This window comes from Bos indicus, chromosome 1 (assembly GCF_029378745.1).
Source record: "Bos indicus isolate NIAB-ARS_2022 breed Sahiwal x Tharparkar chromosome 1, NIAB-ARS_B.indTharparkar_mat_pri_1.0, whole genome shotgun sequence".
NCBI lineage: Eukaryota > Metazoa > Chordata > Mammalia > Artiodactyla > Bovidae > Bos > Bos indicus.
This window is the reverse complement of record NC_091760.1, coordinates 81,893,613-81,915,712: the sequence shown is the minus strand read 5'-3', so window position 1 is coordinate 81,915,712 and position 22,100 is coordinate 81,893,613. Positions and strand designations below refer to the sequence as shown.

Genomic DNA, 22,100 nt, shown 5'->3' with positions numbered 1-22,100 from the left:
GCAAAGTCCTTGTAGTATACCTGAGTTTTAATAATTATGCAAGCAACAGCTTTTCAGATACACTTGGAAAGTATTCTGAGGAGCTCCAAAGGGGACAAAAGGCTGGCAATTAAGTGCAAAAGTTTTAATTGTAGGAACAAAACTTACATGTTTTAAATAGTTTAAGTCTTAAAGAAATGTGTCTGTACCAAATTCTGTGACTATCTGGCTTCTATGTGCTGTCTTCAAAATTCATATGCTTATATAGTTTTATGGCTTTTAAAAAAACACTTTTTGCAAACAAGATGACCACCATGATACACTTTTTTAGTGTACTATTTGCTATCCCAGAACAGGACTCTCACCACTCTTCAGCCCATCTCACCCTAGCACCTAACATTCTATTACCAACATTTTTCATCTGGTTACCCAGATTAAATGACATCGTCATTAACAGCACAGACTACAGATTGAGACTGGTCAAGTTCAGATCCTGGCATTGGTATTTTAATTGCTGTTTGACCTATGGTAAATTACTACATCATTATGATTGATGCAGCCTCGGCATACTGTGCTTAGTCGCTTCAGTCGTGTCTAGACTCTTTGCTACCCCATGGACTGTAGTCTTCCAAGCTCCTCTGTACATGGGATTCTCTAGGCAAGAATACTGGAGTGGGTTGCCATGCCCTTCAAGTAATAATAGAAGGGTCAGCAGGCTAACAAACTTATTTACCTGCCTAGAATTGACCATGAAAATATCCTAGAAAAAATGTTCATTTCAGGCACCTTCAGGGCAAGTGTGGAGAATATTTTAATACAATACCATCCCCAAGTGGAGATGTTCATTCCAAGACCTGGTTACTTACTTTAAATGTATTTTCCAGGAGTACAAAATTTACCTATTTAAAACAATTTTAACAACAGAAAGAATACATTTCAGTCCAAGGAATACTGTATAAGGTACTAAAAACTATAAAAGAACTCTTATGTAGCAAAGTTAAAACAAAATCTCTATAAACTGAGTTTTACCAGCCTTTTTAGTCTTTTCATTTGCGTTTATTTAAACACAGTTCTCAAAACATTTGAGTGAAATTGGGCCTCCTTTGGTAAGCAAAGGACCTGAAAGTAATATTTAAAAAATGAACAGGCAAAGTCTTCAGATCATCCACAACACAGGTGTAGTGTTCCCTTCTTTTTTCTCAAAACTCTGAAGCACCCAGTTTTTCCATATAATCTTAAAAGCTAGAAGAACAAGAGTACATTTGTGGTGGAATGTATTGTCACTTGCTGATAACTAATTGAAATACCATTATCCCCTTCTAACAGCTTTAAGAAATAGCCTTTTTAAGGCATACATTGTGTAACTCATCTTATTCCCTGCTATATATAATACAGATTACATAAAGGCTGACAAATTCACATTTATATAAGCATTAAGCATTTGCTGTATTGAAAGATCTTTAGTTTTTAACACTAGCAGTATAGAGTTACAGAGCATAATTTTTATCACTTAATTGCAGGTATATTAAGTATGGTATGTTTCATGGACTCGAGGAGAACGGGCATTTTTGTCTTTAATTTACTACTGACAATCTAATCTGAATAGTTCTGCTAAGCATTGATATGTTAGAAAGAAAAGTAAAAACCAAACTTTATTGTTGCTTTTTGCCATTTGGTAGCATTTTACACACAGGCTTCGATCTTCAGAATACCCTGGATTCAGTAGAAAAACCATTTAAATGAAGTTCTGTACAATAGAAACTTCTCAGCAGTCAAAATTTTAGACTGTAAAAAAATACATGCAAAACATACTTTTCTGAAAACACTTAACTTTGAACAAAGCACCGAACTACACAAATGCAGAATGAAAACAGCATTTCAACTCCACCAAAAGTAGTCATCATAAAAGGTGTAAAAGTCACCTAACTTCACTAGGCACTGTTCACTTTTTAAACAGGAGACAATAAAAAATATTGTCCACAAACAATATCCCAACTCTAGGGCAGGTTTCAGAAAGTCTTCAACTTCATGCTTTAATAGCGACCTAGAAAAAAAGGAAATAAATACACTTCAATACTCAAGTGCATACATTTAACGTTGAGAATTTTAAACTTTTCTGTTATCAGGAAATTCCTATGTACCAGATTCTCTTGTGAAAACCTTCACATAGTGCAGAACCAATGTTAAACAGAAATAGCGGAATTTAGCTAACTCAATCTGAAAGCTAAGGTTTTAAGTCACTCAAAAATGTTTCTAAGCTGTAAAAAAAATTTTAAGAATTCCTTAAAAAAAAAAAAAAAAGAAAAAAAGAAAAAAAAAAAAGCTACAAATGGTGACAAAATACACATGTACTATTTTAATTAGTAACAAGAGTTAAGATCCAAGGGTTGTTTTCATATACTTCCTTGAACCCTACAGAAAAATTGAGGAAATACTAATTGAATCAACCCATTATCTGCTGTTGTTTCCGTAAGTCATAGCAAGTCACACTATTATAACAAAATTATATCAAAATAAAAACTTACGAGGTGAGTATGATCGAGATCTGGAACGTGATCTGTATCCTCCACGACTATAGTAGGGAGAAGGTGACCGTCTTCTGTAAACAAATATCAAGACCATCTAAGACTCCATAGATCACAGATTAAAGTGACTGATCCCTTTATCAGTTTCCAAAACTAAAAGACCCTCAGCTGACCTTCAAAAACACTGTAGTAAGGTCTGTTTAGTCCTGAGAATGAAGCACATTATCAGGCCCAGTACCAAAAACCCCTATCAAAGAGGTTGAATCTGATCATATGCTAGTTAACATTATACCTAACAAATTTAAACTGGGTTAGAGAAGAAAATCATCATTACCACTAATTTTAACCACACCCTATGAATGAACACCCCAAATTTCATTCATAGTGATTTAGTTTTGTGTTAAGATAAACTTGAATAATTACTTGCTTATTCTGAAATGCTTGTAATAAGCTAATGAAACCATTAGGGATAAATAAGATTAAAATATTATGGATTCTTCATTTATGCCATCATCTCATATTAAGGTATAAAATGGCACCACCGAGTGATAACAAGTCCAATCTCTATGAACATAAATTAAGCCATGTACATTGTCATTTGACTTCAGTTACAGTATTTTTATAAACTTCTCATTTATAAATTTTATGAATGCCATTTATAATTTATCAAAATATGAATAACAAATATCTTTATGTGAGCCATTCTACTACTGTACAGATTTAAATCTTTTCCTGGCCAGTGCCAAACTTTTCTGTCATCAGGAAATTCCTATATACCAGATTCTCTTGTAAAAACCTTCACACAGTGCAGAAGCAATGTTAAACAGAAATCTTTTCCTGTACCTGTATATCTGATCCCTGTCTTGAGCAGCTCTCCATCCTCCCCCTCCTCCTCCTCCACCCCTGTGAAGGCAGAAAACAAACATTTTAAGTTTTAAAAATGCACAATTCATGCAATAAAATTAAAACAGAAGTGAAAGCTAGTTTCCTTTAAGCAATAAAGAGTTGCTTTTGCCACCCCTTTACAAACTGACATAGAGCTCTCCCTGGTGGTTAAAATGAGTATCATATTAAGTACTCTTAAGACTAATCTTTGCATCCTCCACAAATCAATCCCCTACATGTCAGTACAGAAATGCCACTTAAGTTTGTCCGTGCTAAATGTCAGGACTGTCAACTTTCTAAAAATTACAGAATAGTGTGCAAAAAAAGACAACAGCTCACTACCACACCAAAATAGGGTATCAAGGATTAACTGTTATGGTCAATATTTACTACACAATTTCCATTTTGACTAACAATACAAGATCTAAATTACCTGCTGTTGCTTAAATAGAGAACTTTACTTCATTTTTACTTTCCAAAGTATTCCTAGTATCATAAGCATTTCCCTATCAACCCCTGAAAAATGTTCAATATTGTTAATAATAAACCTCTTACCATTGTTATAGCAAATTAATCCTTAAATAATTTCTTTAGATTTTTCCAAGAATCAATTTGCCCTGCCCTTCAACACAATTCCTCAGCTACCAAAAATTGCTTTATAAAGCAATGATATTCAAAATCAGTTCATGAAACTCACTTTAAAAAAACAAAAAGGGGGGAGGAAGCGCCTGGAGTATGGTCTATAATTTTATTGTCCCATTGGTTTACTACTTAGTGCTTTAAAAATACACATACCAAAAACAAAAGTATAACCATAAAATCCAGAGACTTCCCTGGTGGTCTACTGGTTTAATACTCCACTGTAGGGGGCACAGGTTTGGTTCCTAGTTGGGCAATTTAAGATCCACATGCTGTGAGTTGCCCCCCAGAGGAGTGCATGGCAACCTACTCCAGTATTCCTTCCTGGAGAATCCCAAGGACAGAGAAGGCTGGTGGGCTACAGTCCATAGGGTTGCAAAGAGTTGGAAAAAACTAAAGCATCTTAGCACTCATGCTTTGAGTTGCGGCCAAAAAAAAATCCAGTTTAATCTCTGGATCTCCAATTTATTAAAGGTAAATACCTTTATCAAAGGCTAAAACAGTGCTGCTTTATGTTGCAACTGAACCAGAAGCGCTTATTTGTCTTTCAACAACTTAAAAACTTTGTATTTTGGTTAACATACCTGTACGATCTGCTATAATAGTCCCGATCATCATAGCCTCGATCATATCCTCTGTCATAGTAATCTCGACGGCGTGAGCTGCCACTGTGAATAAGATTTATACAAACTTGGTTTTACCTACATTAATATTTACTAGTTCCCAGAGTGGGAAAACTGGTCTGATGAGAATCATTTAATTACCCAGGAATGTCAAATATATGGCATTTCTTTATGATAAAAGTAGGAAGTGATTAATCTATTACATGTCATCACAATTTATGGTACCAACCGAATGTTTCTACTAAATATTATTTATATTGAATTTAAGTTTTAGTCAGCTGGAAATGCCAAAAGCCTCCCTGTGCCCTAAAGTGAACTGTCAGTATTTTAACAACCTTGAAAACAAACTTACTAGGTAGGTCTCCCCATGTAAATTCCTGGTGTTGGAGTATGTGGTCTTTTCGTTATGGAGAAGTCAACTCTGATCCTACGTCCATCAAGCTCCATTCCATTGGCACGCTCTTTTGCCTTCAAAAGATATGAGTTGTTATATAAATCATGAACAAAGCCCCAAATTAACTATTATCTATATATAAAACCCAACTAGATGTTTCAGTTAGGCCTGAGCATTATATCTGACAGCTTATTAATAAGTTTTTCTGCCTATCAAATCTTTACTTACAAAAGCTAGCCTAGAAAAGTTCATTAAAAAAAAAAAAAAAAAAGCCACCTGTGAGCACCAACTTAAGCCATGAACTATTTGAAATTACTGTACCAACTATAGATTTGACAGTACCTATAAGTCTATAAAATAGTACACAGTTGGCAAACTATGACCCACGAGCTAAGAATTTAAACAGGTGTGGGTGTCAAAGTAGTATTTCATCAGAAATGAAATTCAAAATTAAGTGACCATGTTTTACTGAAACAAAGCCCCTCATTAATTTGCATTTTATATGGCTTTTACATTACAATGGTAGGGTTGAAAAGCCGTCATTGAGCTCTTATGGCTCCCAAAGCCCAAAATAGTTACTGTCTAATCCTTTACACCAATTTGAGGACCCCTGCTATGGAAGCAAAGAGCTGGGTTGAAAGCTTGAATTACATATAGTTTCAAACATTAAAATGAAAATATACTGTACTAAAGAAAAAAAATACCCCATCCCAAAGACATAGCAGTTTATTCACAATTTAAACAAATACCTCTCTATCTAAATAGAATTTAGATTTCTAATTCCAATTATGCTATTTTCTAGTTTGATTGTTTTAGGCCTCAAGGCAGTTTTTGGCATTACTGATTTAGATACAAAATATACTATCTTTCAGAAAGGGAACTGTGGTTCTGTAGGACACACACACACAAAGTAGAAAAACAAAGAAGCCGATTCCGTAAGTAACCTTGGACAAATGTTATTAACATTTTTGACATCAATTATTACCAAAATGAAGTTGAATGACATAGCATTCCTTAAATCTCTTAAATTATAACCACCTGCATTCAGCTTTTAATTCTTCCTTTAGTAGATGGGCTTACTCTATTCATTTAATTTTATTTAGAGCTCAAAATTATTAATCTCAATATTAACCTCAGATGGCTTGTCATTAAGTTTCTCAAGATTCTCCCCTCCTTATTACTGTCCTCGGAGATGACTTTAGCAATCACCCCCATGTATCTGAAGTTCAAATTTCTTAAATGGGCCAGGAGTCACACATCGAATTTTTACTTTAGCCTCTGTAAAAAAAATTTTAGGGAGGTCCCTCGAGGTCCAATGTTTAGGACTTGGTGCTTTCACTGCCGTGGCCCAGGTTCAATCCCTGGTTGGGAAACTAAGATCCCATAAGCCTCAAGGCCAAAAAAAGTTACTTCCTATGTTCTACCTCAACATCCAAAACATAAAATCACTTGCCAGTATACAGTATACAATCAAAACCAGTTCCTTTATCCTGAGTCATGGCTTTATCACTTCTTAATGTTTTCATTTTAGAAAGTAATCTGATGTAAACACTCATTAAATATTCCAAACTGGACTATTAATATTCTTCTATTTTAGAAATATCTGTATCTAGGCACACATCTGAGAACAGTTGACTATGTTTGAATTTACTTCAAATAAAATGGTGGAAGAGACTGAGTTGGAATTTAGAACCAAACTGTCACTTTGCTGTTATGCTACAAATCTTTGAAATTTCCACATTAAAAGATATGCTACTCACTTCAATATTCTGGCCTGGAGAATTCCATGGACTGCATAGTCCATGGGATTGCAAAGAGTCTGACACGACTGATGGAATTACTAAAGCAAAAGTCATCCAAGGAAGAATAGTTAAAGACTCTGAGCGTGTGTGTAAAAGTGAAAGCATGTGTATATACCTTTTTTTTTTTTAACACAAAGGTACAAGACTTTTTACTTACTTCCTTGGCATCATCTACATTTTCAAAGTATACAAAGGCAAATCCTCTTGAACGTCTAGATTGCTGGTCATATACAATAGATACATCAGCAATTGGGCCATATTTAGAGAACACTTCTCTTAGATCTCTTTCTGTAGTGTACAAGCTCAATCCAAATACTCCAAGACAACAGTTGGGATCAGGATTTGCCTAGAAATAGAAAAATAGATTAAAAAAAAACTTTTAAAAAGCATCACATATCAACTCCCCCCGCCAAACTGTCACTAATATGAAAAGATAACAATGAAATAAAACAGCATTTTAAAAGTAATGTTACATCAGCATCACAAGCATGTATGCAGAGAACTATGTCTCTATAAGCTGGGGCAAGAGGAGAGGTAAAACTTCATAATGGTGAATTAAGATATACCATTCACACAATAGGAGGCTCTAAACTGCCAAAGAGATACAGAAGTACATTCAGCTTGATTTCTATAGAAAAATCGTAAGTGTTCAAATATACGTACAAGTGAAACTACAGATGTGTACCAAACTTTTTTAAAACAGATATTAAGCAGCGTCAACTATTATAATAAATGTTTATATTATTATATTATTTATAAAAAAAAATAATAAATGTTGCTGACATCCCAGTTGCCATGAGTTTGCTTAAAGGTTTCACTACTTCGCACATACATTTTATAGTTAAATTCCACCCCACTTTCAAAAACATACACTCCCTATAGGTCTACTTGTATATTTTTCAATAAAAACCACAAAAGAAACACACTAAATGCCATCTCATTTGTAACTTCTCATGGAAGACATGGAGAAGGCAATGGCACTCCACTCCAGTACTCTTGCCTGGAAAATCCCATGGACGGAGCAGCCTGGTAGGCTGCAGTCCACGAGGTCGCTAAGAGTCAGACACGACTGAGCGAGTTCACTTTCACTTTCCTGCATTGGAGAAGGAAATGGCAACCCACTCCAGTGTTCTTGCCTGGAGAAGCCCAGGGACGGGGGAGCCTGGTGGGCTGCCGTCTATGGGGTTGAACAGAGTCTGACACGACTGAAGTGACTTAGCAGCAGCATGGAAGACAAGCAAAGCTTTAAAACTGGAAAGAAACTTGCTTAAAACTAAATGGGAAAATCATAGCATATTTTAAAGCATATTAAACCCAGAAAACTCAAACAATAGTATGGAACATAGATATATGATCTAACTATATTAACCGTATCGCACAGAGAATTTTTTATTTGATGTGCTGTTAGTGTGACAGTATCTTAAATTTTTGTGATCAACAGCTCAAATGTAGACCATATATGGGAGATAATCTTTTAAAAAGAAAAAAATCTCCAAACACTGAAAAGGCTCTAGAGAGGAATCATGCTAAAGCTCCAGCATCAAAAGTTATCAGTTTTAAATTATTACAGAACAAAACACCAAAAACAGAAGGGAATATACTATACATCAATTATAAAGTGGCTTCATACAGTGTCCACTACTTCAGAAATAATTGTTTTCACCTTACCCGATTCCCAACATGACGCCGGCGGGTAGACATGGGAGAATGACTGTGGCTATGCCGTCTTCGATAATCTCTGCTGTAAGATCTGCTACGAGATCTTCTATGGGACCGGGACCGAGATCGTGACCTTGTATAATGCCTCCGAGAACTTCTTCTGGATCTAGACCTGAAAGACAAGGGCTTCAAGGTTATGACTGAATAGCTGACGGCAAGATATGGCTTTTAATTCTTTCAAAACGTTATTCTAAAGTTAAGCTTCAAAAGGTAAAACACACAATCCAGGTATGTAGTGGGATCAATACTTTTCTTTTGTATATTGTCATTTCTGTGCTAGGAAGAGTTCCAAAACCATCAGTAACTAAAGGTCCCTTCCATCATATCTTAAATAATTAAAGAGATTAAACAACACAGTATCTATTAAAAATCACAAAACATGCAACATTTCATACTAGCCTGATTTGTGTCCACCTTTACCCTTCACAATACCATCCTTCATTTTTAAGCTTCTTGCATTATGCCCATAATTGACTTATGATAACATCACCATTACAAGCAGTATTCTCCAGCAGTTTTAAAATCAACCAGTTGCTCTTAACTACAGTGATCATATGAACTGTCATCTAACCCAGGAAGAATACAGTGTGAGAGAGAAAGGGGGCACTGTTAATTATGCCTGACAGTAGGCATCAAGCTGGGGCTGACCTGGGCAAACCAGGATATATAGCCTACACTTGAACATTAAAAAAAAAAAAAAAAAAAAGTGCTGTGTTAAGGTTTTTTGTTTTATAGTACATTTGTCATACTAGACTACACCTATTTATCAAGAATTGCAGTTTCTAAAAGCCAATGCTCTGTAGTCTTTTTTTGCCATACTAATAAGCAGTTCACATAAACTCAGTGAATCCTCACAACAATTCTGAAGAACTGGTACTATTGCTAATTCATCTTTTATAGATAAGGAAGTTAAGATTGAAAAGGTTAAGTAATCTGCCCAAGCCAGAAAAAAACAGAGAGGTAAGATATGAACCCTAACACCAAAAGCCCAGGCTCTTAGCCACTTAGTCTTTTGTCTCCCAGAACTTAACAATTAAGTTCATTTCTCGTACCAATATTAAATAAGCCAACAAATGATCTAACCCTCTCTATCTTCCTAGTTTACAAAAGCACACACCAGTTTGAAAGCTAAGAGTAACAAGAAAATCCCAAGACAGTCTTTCTTACCTAGATTCAGATCTGGACCTGGACTTTGATCTGGAACGCCTGGAATCTTCCTTGGAGCGAGACCTTGCAGGGGTATGCCTTGCAGATTTCCCAGATCCATGAGCACTTCCACTTCTGGAAGCAGAACGGGATTCCTACACGTAGATGTCAAAAGTTTAATTTGTATACTTTCTGGGCAACTTTAAAAACAAATAAGTTGTGGTGAGATAAATGGTGAGGGAAAGCAATCCCCTTCCAAGATAAGAAAACATAGTAAGGGCAGGAACTGAATATACCTGGTATAATAGTTACGTTGCTCCAATTGACATAAGCCAATTAACTTGAACTTCCACCTTTCTTGGGGAGCAGGGATAAGAGTTAACTGACCCCACTCTCTTCAGAAATGGGTGCCCAAGCCAAGCAGTTAAGGGAACTGCCCAAGGATTGTTTTGGGAATGTTACTCCGTAAAGACTAGGGTGAGAAAGAACCTTATTAACTATGACACCTATACCTCATACCTATTATTTCAGTCAAACTGCCATCAATTAAAAAAAAAAAAAAAAAACCTATGAAATTTGTAAAATTTACTTTATTTTCAACTTTTATTTATTGCTGAGTGGAGAAAAAAGACAAGGACAGTACTGTTTCAAGTCACAGAGGAAGAACAGAAACCTAGAGAGCAAGGACCAGCTTGAAGGAGCCTAGATCTGTAGACCCTGTCCATCCAACTATGTAGGAAGCCCTTACGGATCTCAAAGCAACCAGATGAAGCTACAGTCGAAAGGCAGTGAATGAACTGCAGAGGTAAGAATTAAGAGGGTACCAGAGATTTTCCTCAGCTAACTGTAGATGAGCCAGGGCCAATCGATGGGAAACTGGGAATAAGCAGTTAGAAAAGTTATATACAGAAAGGACATATTAAAACTGCAACAGTTTAGATCACAGGCTCCTAATCTACTTTCAGGAAGGAAGTTCAGGAACTGTATGTAAAAAACAGAATCTAGATACATACTTTATACCTAAGCTTTTCCCTATCGTAGCTGTGACTAGCTGGTAGGTAGGTTGTACAAAAACAAAATCTCTAAAAGGAACTAGCGAAGAAATGGCCAAACAGGATAACTAGTTTGGTGAACCAAAGACATATAATTAGAGAAAAAAGCTAAAGGAACGTTCTGCCAAGGCACCAAAATAGAAATAGTGGAAAAGATAACAATTAACTCAGTCTGACAGCTAACCAAGGTATCATCAAACAAGACAACATTTCAGGTTATCCACCTTCATCTAACTTAAAGGCATTAATTAATCTCATGAATCTTCCTGCCCAACACAGAATTAAAATGGCTTGACTCAAAAGGAATCAACATTACAGGTAAGTTGCTGTAGGGGTAACAATCAATGTTGAAGTGGCATAAAACTTTATCACAAGAGACCGCCCTGTGTGGCAGACTTGCAGAATAAAACACTCCAGCCGTTCTTAAAAGGATAAAGGTAGAAAATTCATCTAAATCACAGCCCAAAACATTTTTGAATACGTTCTGTGACTTAAGAGAACAGTGGAGAAAATTTGGAAGATCTTTCCTATGATGCTTAAGGACAAAACTTACATGCAACACAGAAGAAACAAGGCTTAAAGTTTAGAAAAAGAGTAACTCAGTGGGCAAAATGAATTCTGGTCTCTATACCCCAAATGACTCTAAATTTCAAAGTCACACAAAATGGTGTGAAGTGGCATGAAACATGGCTACGAAACATGGCTACTCTCCCTTCCTGCCATGAGTTAATAAAGAGTCAAAGTAAAAGATGACACCCCTAATTATTAGTGAAAATAGCTACTTTTATCATCGAGGAATGTTTAAGAGAGGCACTACAGCTTTGAGGACCCCAACTAACAATCCTTTGACTTCCTCTGGCAAATATTCTGGACATTCAAAAGCACAATCCTCCTCTCCTGGGATAAAGAGGTTCTCAAATTGGGGATGCAGTTTCTGCAATCATTCAACAGGCAAAAGCTAATCTAGAAGATAAGGTAGAAAGAGGGACTCTAACACCTTTGTTTATTCCAATGCTACAAAGATGACTTCATGGAAAAATTATGACCTTTAGTGGAAACAAAAGAAAGCAATCTGCTCTAGCAGGGAGACGATATGGGTGCCTCACAATAAGAGTTAAAAGATTACCGATAAAATAACTATAGTTAACAAAAATCAGTTCATCTGAAAAAAAGAGTAAAAAGTCAAGATCCTCTTTTAAGCCTCTTGCTTCAGTAAAACAGAAAAGCCTTATTCTAAGCTGAGGTGCTTTACCAATCTGTTCACCAAGAAGGAAAAGAAAGTCGTTATAGCCTCAGAATAAACTTTAATGAGGTTTCTAGCAGATCAAGGGTCAAAAATAACAGTATTTGTGAAATTATAAGACTTTTCACTAAACCTCTAAAACTAATTGGCTATATGCAGATGTATTTTATGAACAATCATTTCTCAGACCAGGAATAGGAGAAACCACTGGAACACTAAGTCTTCTTCTGTACTGACACTTGTTAGGCTAACACAGAAACACTGTCTCTACCTCCTACCTTTCATATCAGAGGTAGTCTTAAAATTAAGTAAACCCTTTTGCAATTATGTTGGCTATTAACTGGTTTGGAAATATATGCAAGGTTATTTACCTTGTCTAGAAGGCCAAATCTAAAAGCATAAAGTTAGCTTTAAACCTTGGTCCATGGTTAAATCCATAAAATCAGCTAGAAAAGCCCCTAAACACAAAAAATTCAAAGACCACTTTCAGGGCTCACAAAACTCTTCAGCGCTAACACATTAAAACCCTACCAATACCTCAAGGAAAAGGATCACAAATGTAAAGTGAGCATGAACAACACAACCAAAAATTCCCTGAAAACCACACAGGGAATCAAGTTCTTACAAACTGAATCTTAGTCATGTACTAATCAATAGGGAACACATCAGGGAGAAACAAACTCAGCCTTCCAACAAAATACTAGCCAGTATCTCCCTATTCTGAGAATGACAGAATCTTAAAAAAACTTTTTGAAAGAGATGAAAGAAGTAGGAATAACCATCCAATTTCTAGGTTTCTCACATATTTTAAAAACTAGATGCAATAGAGTAGACCTTCAACAAAGGCTCTTACAGATATGTAGTAAACCTACCGAGCATTTAAATACAGATCCCCAACCAGAGCTTATTTTATTAGGTCTGGAGTTGGGCATCTGCATTTCTTAAAAAACACCATACATATTTGTGATGCTTATTTAAGTCTCACTGACTTAATTTCAAGTTTTATGCTTCTTACTTATCTGGTTTTTTCAACAGTCATTTTCCTGAAACCTTGTTTTCTGTCACCTTCTCTGCCACCTCCCCACCCTGTCATTTATTAGCCGTCCTGAGGGCATGTACCTTATGCTTGCCCCAGGACAAGAAGTCTGTTTCCCCCTACTACCCAGGCCGGAGGTGGAGAGGCATTCTCAGACTCCAAGATGCTTTGGCCAAAGGGGGGCAAAAACCTGAATGGATGAGATGGTCCACTAGCATCAGTGTTTACTTTCCCTTTACACCTTTCCAAACAAACTCCAAACTGCTTCTTCCCCTTACATGACTAACAGATACTTTCTCTTTCAGACCCCAAGGACTTTTCAGGTCTCCTGATAAAAGAATCAATGAGCTTGAATAAAAATTTAACATCCATTCACATCCGTTGCCTCAGCCTAATCTGTAAGTAATTCAGAATGCAAAACTAACACTACCAATTTAATGTTATTAGTTTATACGTGGCAAGTTCTACAAATTATCAGGGCAAATGATGGAAACTATAAATGGGTGTAATCATCTGCTTGCAAGATAAAGAATTGAAAAAGCACAAATTTGACACAAGTAGGCCCTGAAGTATCAGAAAATGAATCCAAGTAATTTAAGACACTGCCCCAAGAGTTGTGAGGTTCAAAAACTCTCAAAGTTTAGGCTATCTTAATTTCAGGGAGAAGTGATAGCCTTAGTTTTCCCGACAGAGTAGAAGCTATCTGTTGGTTGCCTACTACTGGGTGTTATTTTGACACATGAACTTTCCCCATCCAACTGAAAGTAACAACACTGCACCAATCATTTGACTCTTCTGTTCAATTAAAACAAGCATACAGAAAGGGAAATGACAGAACTTTTAGGTCTATTTTTCCAGCAAGTGGTAGGAGTAGAGAACCAGAAGCAAAGCTACTTTATGATCTGTTATCTCTCACACCATTTTAACAGTTAAGTTGTTAATAGCAGAAAATAAGAAAAGGGAATAAGGCACTTACTGTTACTGCCACTGTGGAGTTAGGTATCCTGTTCACTTATATGACCTATCTCATTCTAAGGGAAGCCCCTACAACTTTTTAGCAGTAACCCAGTCATTCAGCTGGAATAAGAATTAGAGAATTAAGAATCATCTTGTGAATTTAGCACACATGCATCTTAAAGTTAGGGCCTAAATGGTCATAGTTTTCCACTATTGCCATCTAAAAAGAAATTAATTTTTTCATAAATGCCAAAAGGAAGGATCCTGTCCAATGGATTTTGGGGGTTCGGTTCTATAACCATCCTGATAACATTCTTTAGGAAAACTTTGACAAACTTACAACATTCTACTTATACTGATCTGTACTGAAGGATAGGGGTCAGTACATTGAGTCCAGAGAGGGTGGCCTAGACCACCTACTTCAATTCTGGAAGTACTCACGCCCCAGGACCAGCAATGTCAGAGATGAAAAATCCAGGAGACAACATGAAGCCGGCTCTGTTACCCAAATCCAAATCGGAGAGCTCATTCCTGCCTCCTATTTGACTACAAAGGGTTGTTTTTTTAAAAGTTGCATTTCAATCAGTTGACTAAGAAGTTAAAATTAGAATTACCTAATTTAAACGTTTCCCCTGGAAGGCACTTCTTTACCCTGTATATATTTCTTCTATTAAACAAATAATGCATGCATGTTTAGCAAAATATACAGGGACACATAAACAGACTAGTAATTACTTAGCGTAGTGCTTTCTGATTCCAGATTACTTCTTATCTTAACTTCATTTTTATTTCTTTTCTTCATTCTTCCGTTTCAAATTCTGACTTCTTTCATCTTCCCCACTTCACACAAATTGCTCAATATTCTACAAGTGGGACTTCTGGTCTGATAATTAGCATGCATTCTTTCTTTTATTTTTTCAAATTTCAGCTTCACTTATTCCTGAGCTTCAAATACTCATTTATAAAACTTGTCAAATGACGACTTCCGCATTTTCCTTCTTCAACATTAACCTTAATAGAAAAAGAACAGGATGAAGAATATTTTAAAACTCCAGGATAAAAGCCAGTGCCAAAACTGAAACTAGAAAAAAAAAATCCCTTTTGCTTTGGATTTTTTAGAAAAACTAAAATATGCAGCTCAAAAATCTGAAACTAGTTTCCTGCTGGTTCTAAAATATAGTCAATCTCATTTGTCTACTCCATGTAGATTTATCACGCTTAAGCTGAAATGTGAAGTGCGCAACTGAACATTTACTGTTCATCTAACATTAAGAACTACAATTACATTTCACACTTCTTACTTATTGTATTCATCAATAGAAAGTATGTTAAGTGTCAAAAGCACATCTCTAGTCAAAAAATGACACATTAATACAAAAGTGCAAGAAAGGAAAAGCACGGACAATTCATTTGCACAATGATGACAAGGCTCAGGGTTGAAGAGGTCTACAAATTGTGACTAAGGTCAAGATATGTATTTAATGTCACACTTTTTAACGGAAAAAGTAGCCTGTAGAAAAACAATGTCAGGGAATTTGAAAATTTGGACTAATGTTTAACCCACCTCTAGAAAGCTGCCCTAGTGAGATTTTATAATATGAATGGCCCAATTTACTAACTTAAAACTAAAGCATAAAAAGACCAAATCAAGTCAACCAACTACTGTATGCAAGGAGCTGTGATGGAAGCAGAGCAAACCTGAACCCAACTGCGGTGTTTTCAAAGAATTTTTGGTAAATCCAGCCCCCCAATGATTATTAAAATATTCTGCAGTCCAAAGGAGCAACCCTACTTTTAAAGGTGGCAATGCTGTGGATAAAACTGCAGCTCACCTCCTGAAATTATTAAAAAGACTCAATATCACTTAAAAGATCAGTAAGTTGAAGTGTTTATTGAACATCCTAAACAAAATACTGCTCTACTAAAACATCCTAGTTTTCTTGTACTTCTCACTTTATGATCCTTCACTGTCAATTTCCTCTCCTAGTTTTTTCCTGAAAATAAAACTTTCCTTAGGAAAAGAAAAAAAAAAAAAAGAGAAGTCCTTTATACCTATCTGATCACAAAGACAATCATGCATGGCTATGATGGAAGTGTTATGATGTCTCTTCCAAGAGAGTAAGCATAATCTTCAGTCTAGTTTTTCAAAGTCAATTATTGCTTATTTAATCCAGGGAAAAAAATTTTTTAAAGCTTTTTACTTAAGGGAGTCAGAGTAATTGTTCTCTCTTAATATCCATCACTAAAATGTAATGGGAAATGCTTACTGGCAGCACAACTGTAATCGTGGAATCAGAATGCCCAAGCAGGTTCCCTTTAAGGCCTCCTAAACTTTAAATATATATACAGGGCTTAGGTTCAGAAAATGCTGAATAGAGGCCAAAGCTCTAGATATGACAATTTTTCAATATGAATGCCTTCCTGCTGATATTTCACTACCCCTTCCCAATCTTCTTTATATTTGAAGAACAAAATAAGCTGCTAGATAATATAAGCATTAGATTTCTTCAAACTCAGCTAAGTTGCGGTGGCCACTCAATAAAACCAGAAGACCAACTACTGGGCTAATGTTAAACACATATTAAGAGGTCCTACTTAGAAATAAGCGGAAATTTGTCTCACCACCAACACAATTTTTGTTAAAATCATTCTAATGGTTATAACTGGAATTTATGCAACATTAATAAGTGCAAACTCATTAGGTTGACTAGACAGTATCTTAATAACTGGGACGGGCTAAGGAAAACTCACTGATTATGCTATAAAAATCAATGCTCATATCAACATTAAGGACTATTTTCTTTCTGCAGCTAAACTTTCCAGAAGTTTGGATAGAAAAATCCTCAAAGACTGAGAAAATGTTCTGAAAATATTATCATGACAAGCCTAAATCAGCTCTAACTCCATGCTTTTAAAAGATCCTTTGCAAAAACAGTAGGCTCTGAATTTACATTCATAAACATTTAGTACTTTTCAGCAGAAATGCCAAGTATGTTTTATTACTACTTTTTAAGTCTATTATCTCAGCACAAAAATCATTGCCCCCCCAAAAAAGGGTCCTCATCCATGCTATCATATTTAGCAATTGCATTGATAAAAATCAGAATATAACCTCCAAAACCCAATTCAAAGCAAAGATTTTTGAGAATTTGAAGACTAATTTTCTGTAATGAAGAATTCCTCCCCCGCTTAAAAACAAAACTAAATGACAATCCTAATTCTGTTCTGTGTGACCTACACCCCTCAAAAAAGCAAAACACTTAAAATTACCCAACTTCAACCACCACCTCATCACTGTCTTTTATGAGGAAATAAAGCAATTATGTGTTAAAAAAAAAAAAAAAAAGATAAATATAACACACATGCTAAGGCTCAAAAGATATACACAGCTGTAGCCCTATCCTCTTGGGCGAAATGTAAAACAATGTAAAAAAAAACTATGAAAGTACTAATATTTATCATTTAGGTTTGGGATTTTATTGGAGATAAAGAATGGAAAAGGCTGTACAAAGCAAATTCCATTTAACATTATCTCTCATCATCTGATTTCCTGTTCAATCTCTACAAAACCAGTACTTACCTTGCAACCACTTGTATTTTCAGTTTGAAGGTGCCACCTTCTAATTCTGGACCATATCCACAATATTAAATCATTCTTAAAACCACCAAAAATATTCTTCAACTTGGTTTCAAGAGACTTGTTGCCTTACCAGACTCAAACTGAAACAAAACTATTTCCTCCCACCCAACATTAATTCTTTATTTAAGGAACTTGGTGCAATGGCTACAACCCTTTGGGAAGAAAAAGGCTGAGATGTTTCAGTTTTGAAAATTACTAAAAATTCAAAAAGACAACCCAAGATTAAGCAGAAGAGGAGAAACTGCAGAGTATGAAAGGCAGTTTGATGGGATGATATACAAATGCCATTCATCTCTACAAAGAAGACTAAAGGTAATATACCTGCATTGTAAACCCATTTCTTTCGCAAAAATGAGCAATACTCTACCAGAGTATGTATCATAATCTTGACAGCAAGACAAATTTAAAAGACTTGGTCTTTAAGTATTTACAATACTTACAATTTTTTACAATTCCAATATTTTACAATTTTTTACAATTTACAATATTTACAATACTGCTTCCTCACTTAATTACTGGTTTCTGTAGGTAAAGACCCAATTGTAGGAAAAAAAAGAAGTTACAGTTATCAGGGTAGAGCATCAAACCAGTGCCAAGGCCAAACTTCACCACACCCTAAACTGTGAACACAATTAGGCCATAGGATTTATCACTTCCTTCCCCATTACCATACATCTCTACACTTGGCTACAGGACCCTATCATGTTCTTATTCTCCCAAATCTTGACAACAGATCTAAGACCACCTCTTCCTTCCAAAGGTGCTAGCCAACTTCTCTGCAAAAAAATATGAGAAATTTTAGGGAATTATTGGAAAAAACTTGAATTCGAATGAGTGATATCTTACTTTAACGTGGGTTTGGCCAGATCAGGGAAGTGAGCTCTAACCAGAAACATTTTAAGTCTAATCAAGACATGAAAAATCCCGATACCGATAAAAGATATAGCAGTAACCGAAAGTGTTCAACAAACCACAAAAATTCAGGAATGCACCCTAGCTGCACGTTTAAAACAAAGGAACACATAAAAAAAAAAATCACATCTCTGTCAATATTCACCCAATAAGTAAACACACTATAAACAACCAAACTGAAGCTGATTTATTGCTCTCACCTCCTCTACTCCGGTCTGGTTATGACTAAAAGAGAGGAGAAAAAAAAAATTTCTACAGTGGCGGCAAGGCCACGAGGAGGTGGTGGTGATGAGTGACCTCAGCTGATAGATTTTAATATTACATTATCACTAGATGATTAGATTAGTAGGTGTTAGTGATTTACACTAATAATTTGTAAGGTCTGAAAACTTAAGTGTTATGTTAGTCACTCAATCATGTCCGACTCTCTGCAACGCCATGGATCGTAGCCTGCCAGACTCCTCTGTCCATGGTGGGTTGCCATTCCCTTCTTTAGGGGATCTTTCCAATCCAGGGATCGAACCGGGTCTCCCGCATGGCAAACAGCTTAAGAGTGGAATGAAAGTAATTTTTCAGGCTCTTGATAAGCTATTCATAGCATCCAAGTACAAGATCACTACCCTGCAGGCAATAGTTTTCCCGCTATTTTCAGGCACTTTCAAAAGAAGTTTTCAGCCAATCAGCCCTGACTGGTCTACCTAATGCTTTTTGTGGCACTGTATTTAAACTACTTCATTGAGCTTTATGGTTTTGCCAAGCATTCTTTGGGAGTCCCAAAGTGTTCCCAAAGTGTTTGTTTTAGGTCTAGTCTAACCACTTCAGGTTCCAATAAACCAACTAGAAAGCAATCTAAAGACAAAACAAAGGCCAAAGAAAACAATGTGGAAGTACTCCACATCGTCGAAGTTCAGAGATCTCTTCCAAGTCAAGGCGCTTAAGACAGAACATCAATCTGTAACATGTACCTTTATTATTTTCTCTTCCTCCGTAAGTTTGTTGAATAACCCTACGTAACAAGATTGTGAGGTAACTAGGATGTATATCCTACTAACAGAAAAAAAATACCAATTCAAAAGCTTGGTTAGTGGGACGATAATGTCTCTTGAGCTGTCACAAACCAGGACCCAATCCCTGCAATTGTTTCCTCTCACGAACTTCCACACAAGTAACTTACTCAGGTTTATTTAACTGAGAGCTCCTCCACTAAAACCAGCCATTTTTTCTTCTCAAAATGCACCCAATAATTGTTTTAATAGCTGAATACTGAAGATATCACTTGTCTTCCAGTCCAAACACCGACACCTAGTTTCCAGTTCTTTTCAACTGGCGGAAACCATAACCCACAGTTTTTAACAACTTGGGAGCTTGATCCAAGCTTTCTCACCAAAGAGCTTAAAACGATAATCACACACATACTGCTGACTGGAAATTAATCGTCTTTCGAATAAAAAAGCCAGTATTCATCTGCATAGGTAAAGGCGAGGACTGACTGGTTCAAACCAAATTAATCAGATTTGGCCCCAAACTTACACAATAAATTAAGATTCCAAGAGTTAAGATCTTTCCTTTCAAAAACGCCCTAATGAAATCACCTAGAATTTGTTTCTCAAGTTTGCAAAAATATTCGAATAGACTGACATTTCTGCGTCTTAGTACTCACGGACCCGCGACCAAGCTTTATATTATGCTTTTTCTAAGCCCGGGAACTTTACTTCTGCAGTTTATCCAGTCCTCACCAAACTCCACATTTTGGGGTGGAAACTTTAAAAAGCGCACAAACACAATTCGTGGTTCATAAAATAGGTATGGCTCAAAACAAAGGAAAACAACGGCGCCAAAAATTGTTGCCCGCCAATTTCTCCATCATCCCGTGGAAAAAAGACATACTCGATCTGCAAGAAAACCTCAGCGACCTCGTGATCTACTTGGTTACCGGTAACTATTTGCGGTTTAACAGCCTTTTTGGCATCCAAGAAAAGCACGCCATTTAGGCCGAACACAAAGCTCGCGCGCAATCCCCTCTAACGGGCCCAGAACTTAAGTCTACGTCAGACTAGTTTGACATCTTTAAAGAAGCCAAGAACACCTTAGATTCACATCTTTTCGGGGTCCAAAATGATCCTGTCTTAACCTAAATGCTGAGCATAAACCCTGAAGAACATCGCTCTTTGCGCCCCCTGTTCGCCGCCCGCGGCCTGGAAACTGTCGCGCGGCGCCTCCGCCATTTTGTGCCTCTGGCAGCGCGCCCAGCCCGCCAGCCCAAGATGGCTGCGGCGAGGCTTCGCAGGAGAGCAACGGCGAAACCAGATACCGCTCCCCTCCCCCACCACCGAGGGGACGCAGCGGCCATTTTTAATCTTTCCCTCCCGATAACGGAAAAAACCGCCGTTTCGAGTACCGGGCAACCTAAACCCGTCGGCGGCCTCCTTCTTGGATAAGGACAATACTACCAGGGCTTCTTAACCTGACCCGCATCCCTCCCGGTCTCAGACTTCGGAGCCAAAATCGCCCCAGTCTCCCGGCCCGAGGCCGATGGGCCTGGAAAGAGATGCAAGAAGCTGGGACCACACAGCCGCCCCCTGCACCACCGATACCTACCCGCTCTCCGTAGTTCTGCTCGCCGCTGTCGCTCATGACTTCCACTGCTGTCGCCGCTCGATGTGCTTCAATCAAAGTTGCCAACCTCTCGCGCCTTCAGTGTAGAGGCTCCGCCGCAGCCTCGCACCACACACCAGTTCCCGAGCCGCTGAGAGCCGAAACGCTCCGCGCCGCCTCCGCTTGGGCTCTAAGGCTCCCGGACGTGACGCGGCGCTCTTTAACCCGGCCCCACCCCCTCCCAGAGGGCGCGCTTTCTTGGCTCCGCCCCTCGGCGTTAGGCCTTCGCTTTCCAGCTGTGGCGCGTCCCGAGCCGGATGTGACGTAAGCCCCACCCCTCGCGCCGCGCTAAACCCATCTCGAGTCTGTTTGAGGCGGGAAAGTGAGCACAGAGGCTTGTTTCTGTGGTGGGCGCCGCGGGGGTTAGTGATGTCACCCTCCACGCCTGACTCCCTTCTGTAAACTGTCGTGGAAGGTGGGGAATGGAGAGAAGAGATACCCACCTTTTCTCCCATCCTTCTTGTTTCCGCTTTGTTCATTCTTTGTGTCTTTATTTGGTTGCAGAGGGCACATATTCGTATACAGGGTTCTGTGCATAACTTTGGTTTTTTGTAGCTTCAGTTGTGGATCATTCCTACCTGAAATCCATTCATGTGAGCATCTGTCAAATAGCAAATCACGTTACCAGATCCTGATGCACTGAAATAAGCACGATCCGTAACCCGAGGAAGTTAGTGGTCTAGTAAGGGAGAACTGTTAAACATATATTTAAAAACTGATTTGGTTAGACGTACAACTGTAGTGGTGTCTCTGAGTAAATATTAATTATGCCATCACCCAACAGCATGATAAAGAGCTCAAACTTGGAAGTTCAGACATCTCTCTGTGCCTGCTGTTTCCCTTAAAAAATATGTGTCTGTGTGTGTGTGTGGTACCCGGCTGGTGAGGTACTC

The 22,100-nt window shown here is 37.4% G+C and overlaps 1 protein-coding gene across 3 annotated transcripts; it reads right to left on the bottom strand.

Annotated features, from left to right (window-relative positions):
- Positions 1-1,613: 1,613 nt before the first annotated feature.
- On the bottom strand, positions 1,614-21,354 carry TRA2B (transformer 2 beta homolog). Of its 3 annotated transcripts, XM_019958451.2 has the most exons (10): positions 21,151-21,353; positions 14,736-15,011; positions 9,734-9,867; positions 8,516-8,678; positions 7,005-7,193; positions 5,004-5,119; positions 4,613-4,696; positions 3,348-3,407; positions 2,505-2,578; positions 1,614-2,023 (listed from the first exon to the last, which is right to left on the bottom strand). In XM_019958451.2, the coding sequence occupies exons 4-10, from the start codon at positions 8,546-8,548 to the stop codon at positions 2,013-2,015; spliced, it is 567 nt and encodes a 188-aa protein (XP_019814010.1). In that variant the 5' UTR covers positions 8,549-8,678; positions 9,734-9,867; positions 14,736-15,011; positions 21,151-21,353; the 3' UTR covers positions 1,614-2,012. The 3 variants fall into 3 exon arrangements, with proteins under 3 accessions (XP_019814010.1, XP_019814009.1, XP_019814011.1); XM_019958450.2 differs by lacking the exon at positions 14,736-15,011 and having other exon boundaries at positions 21,151-21,354; XM_019958452.2 differs by lacking the exons at positions 9,734-9,867; positions 14,736-15,011 and having other exon boundaries at positions 21,151-21,354.
- Positions 21,355-22,100: the final 746 nt, after the last annotated feature.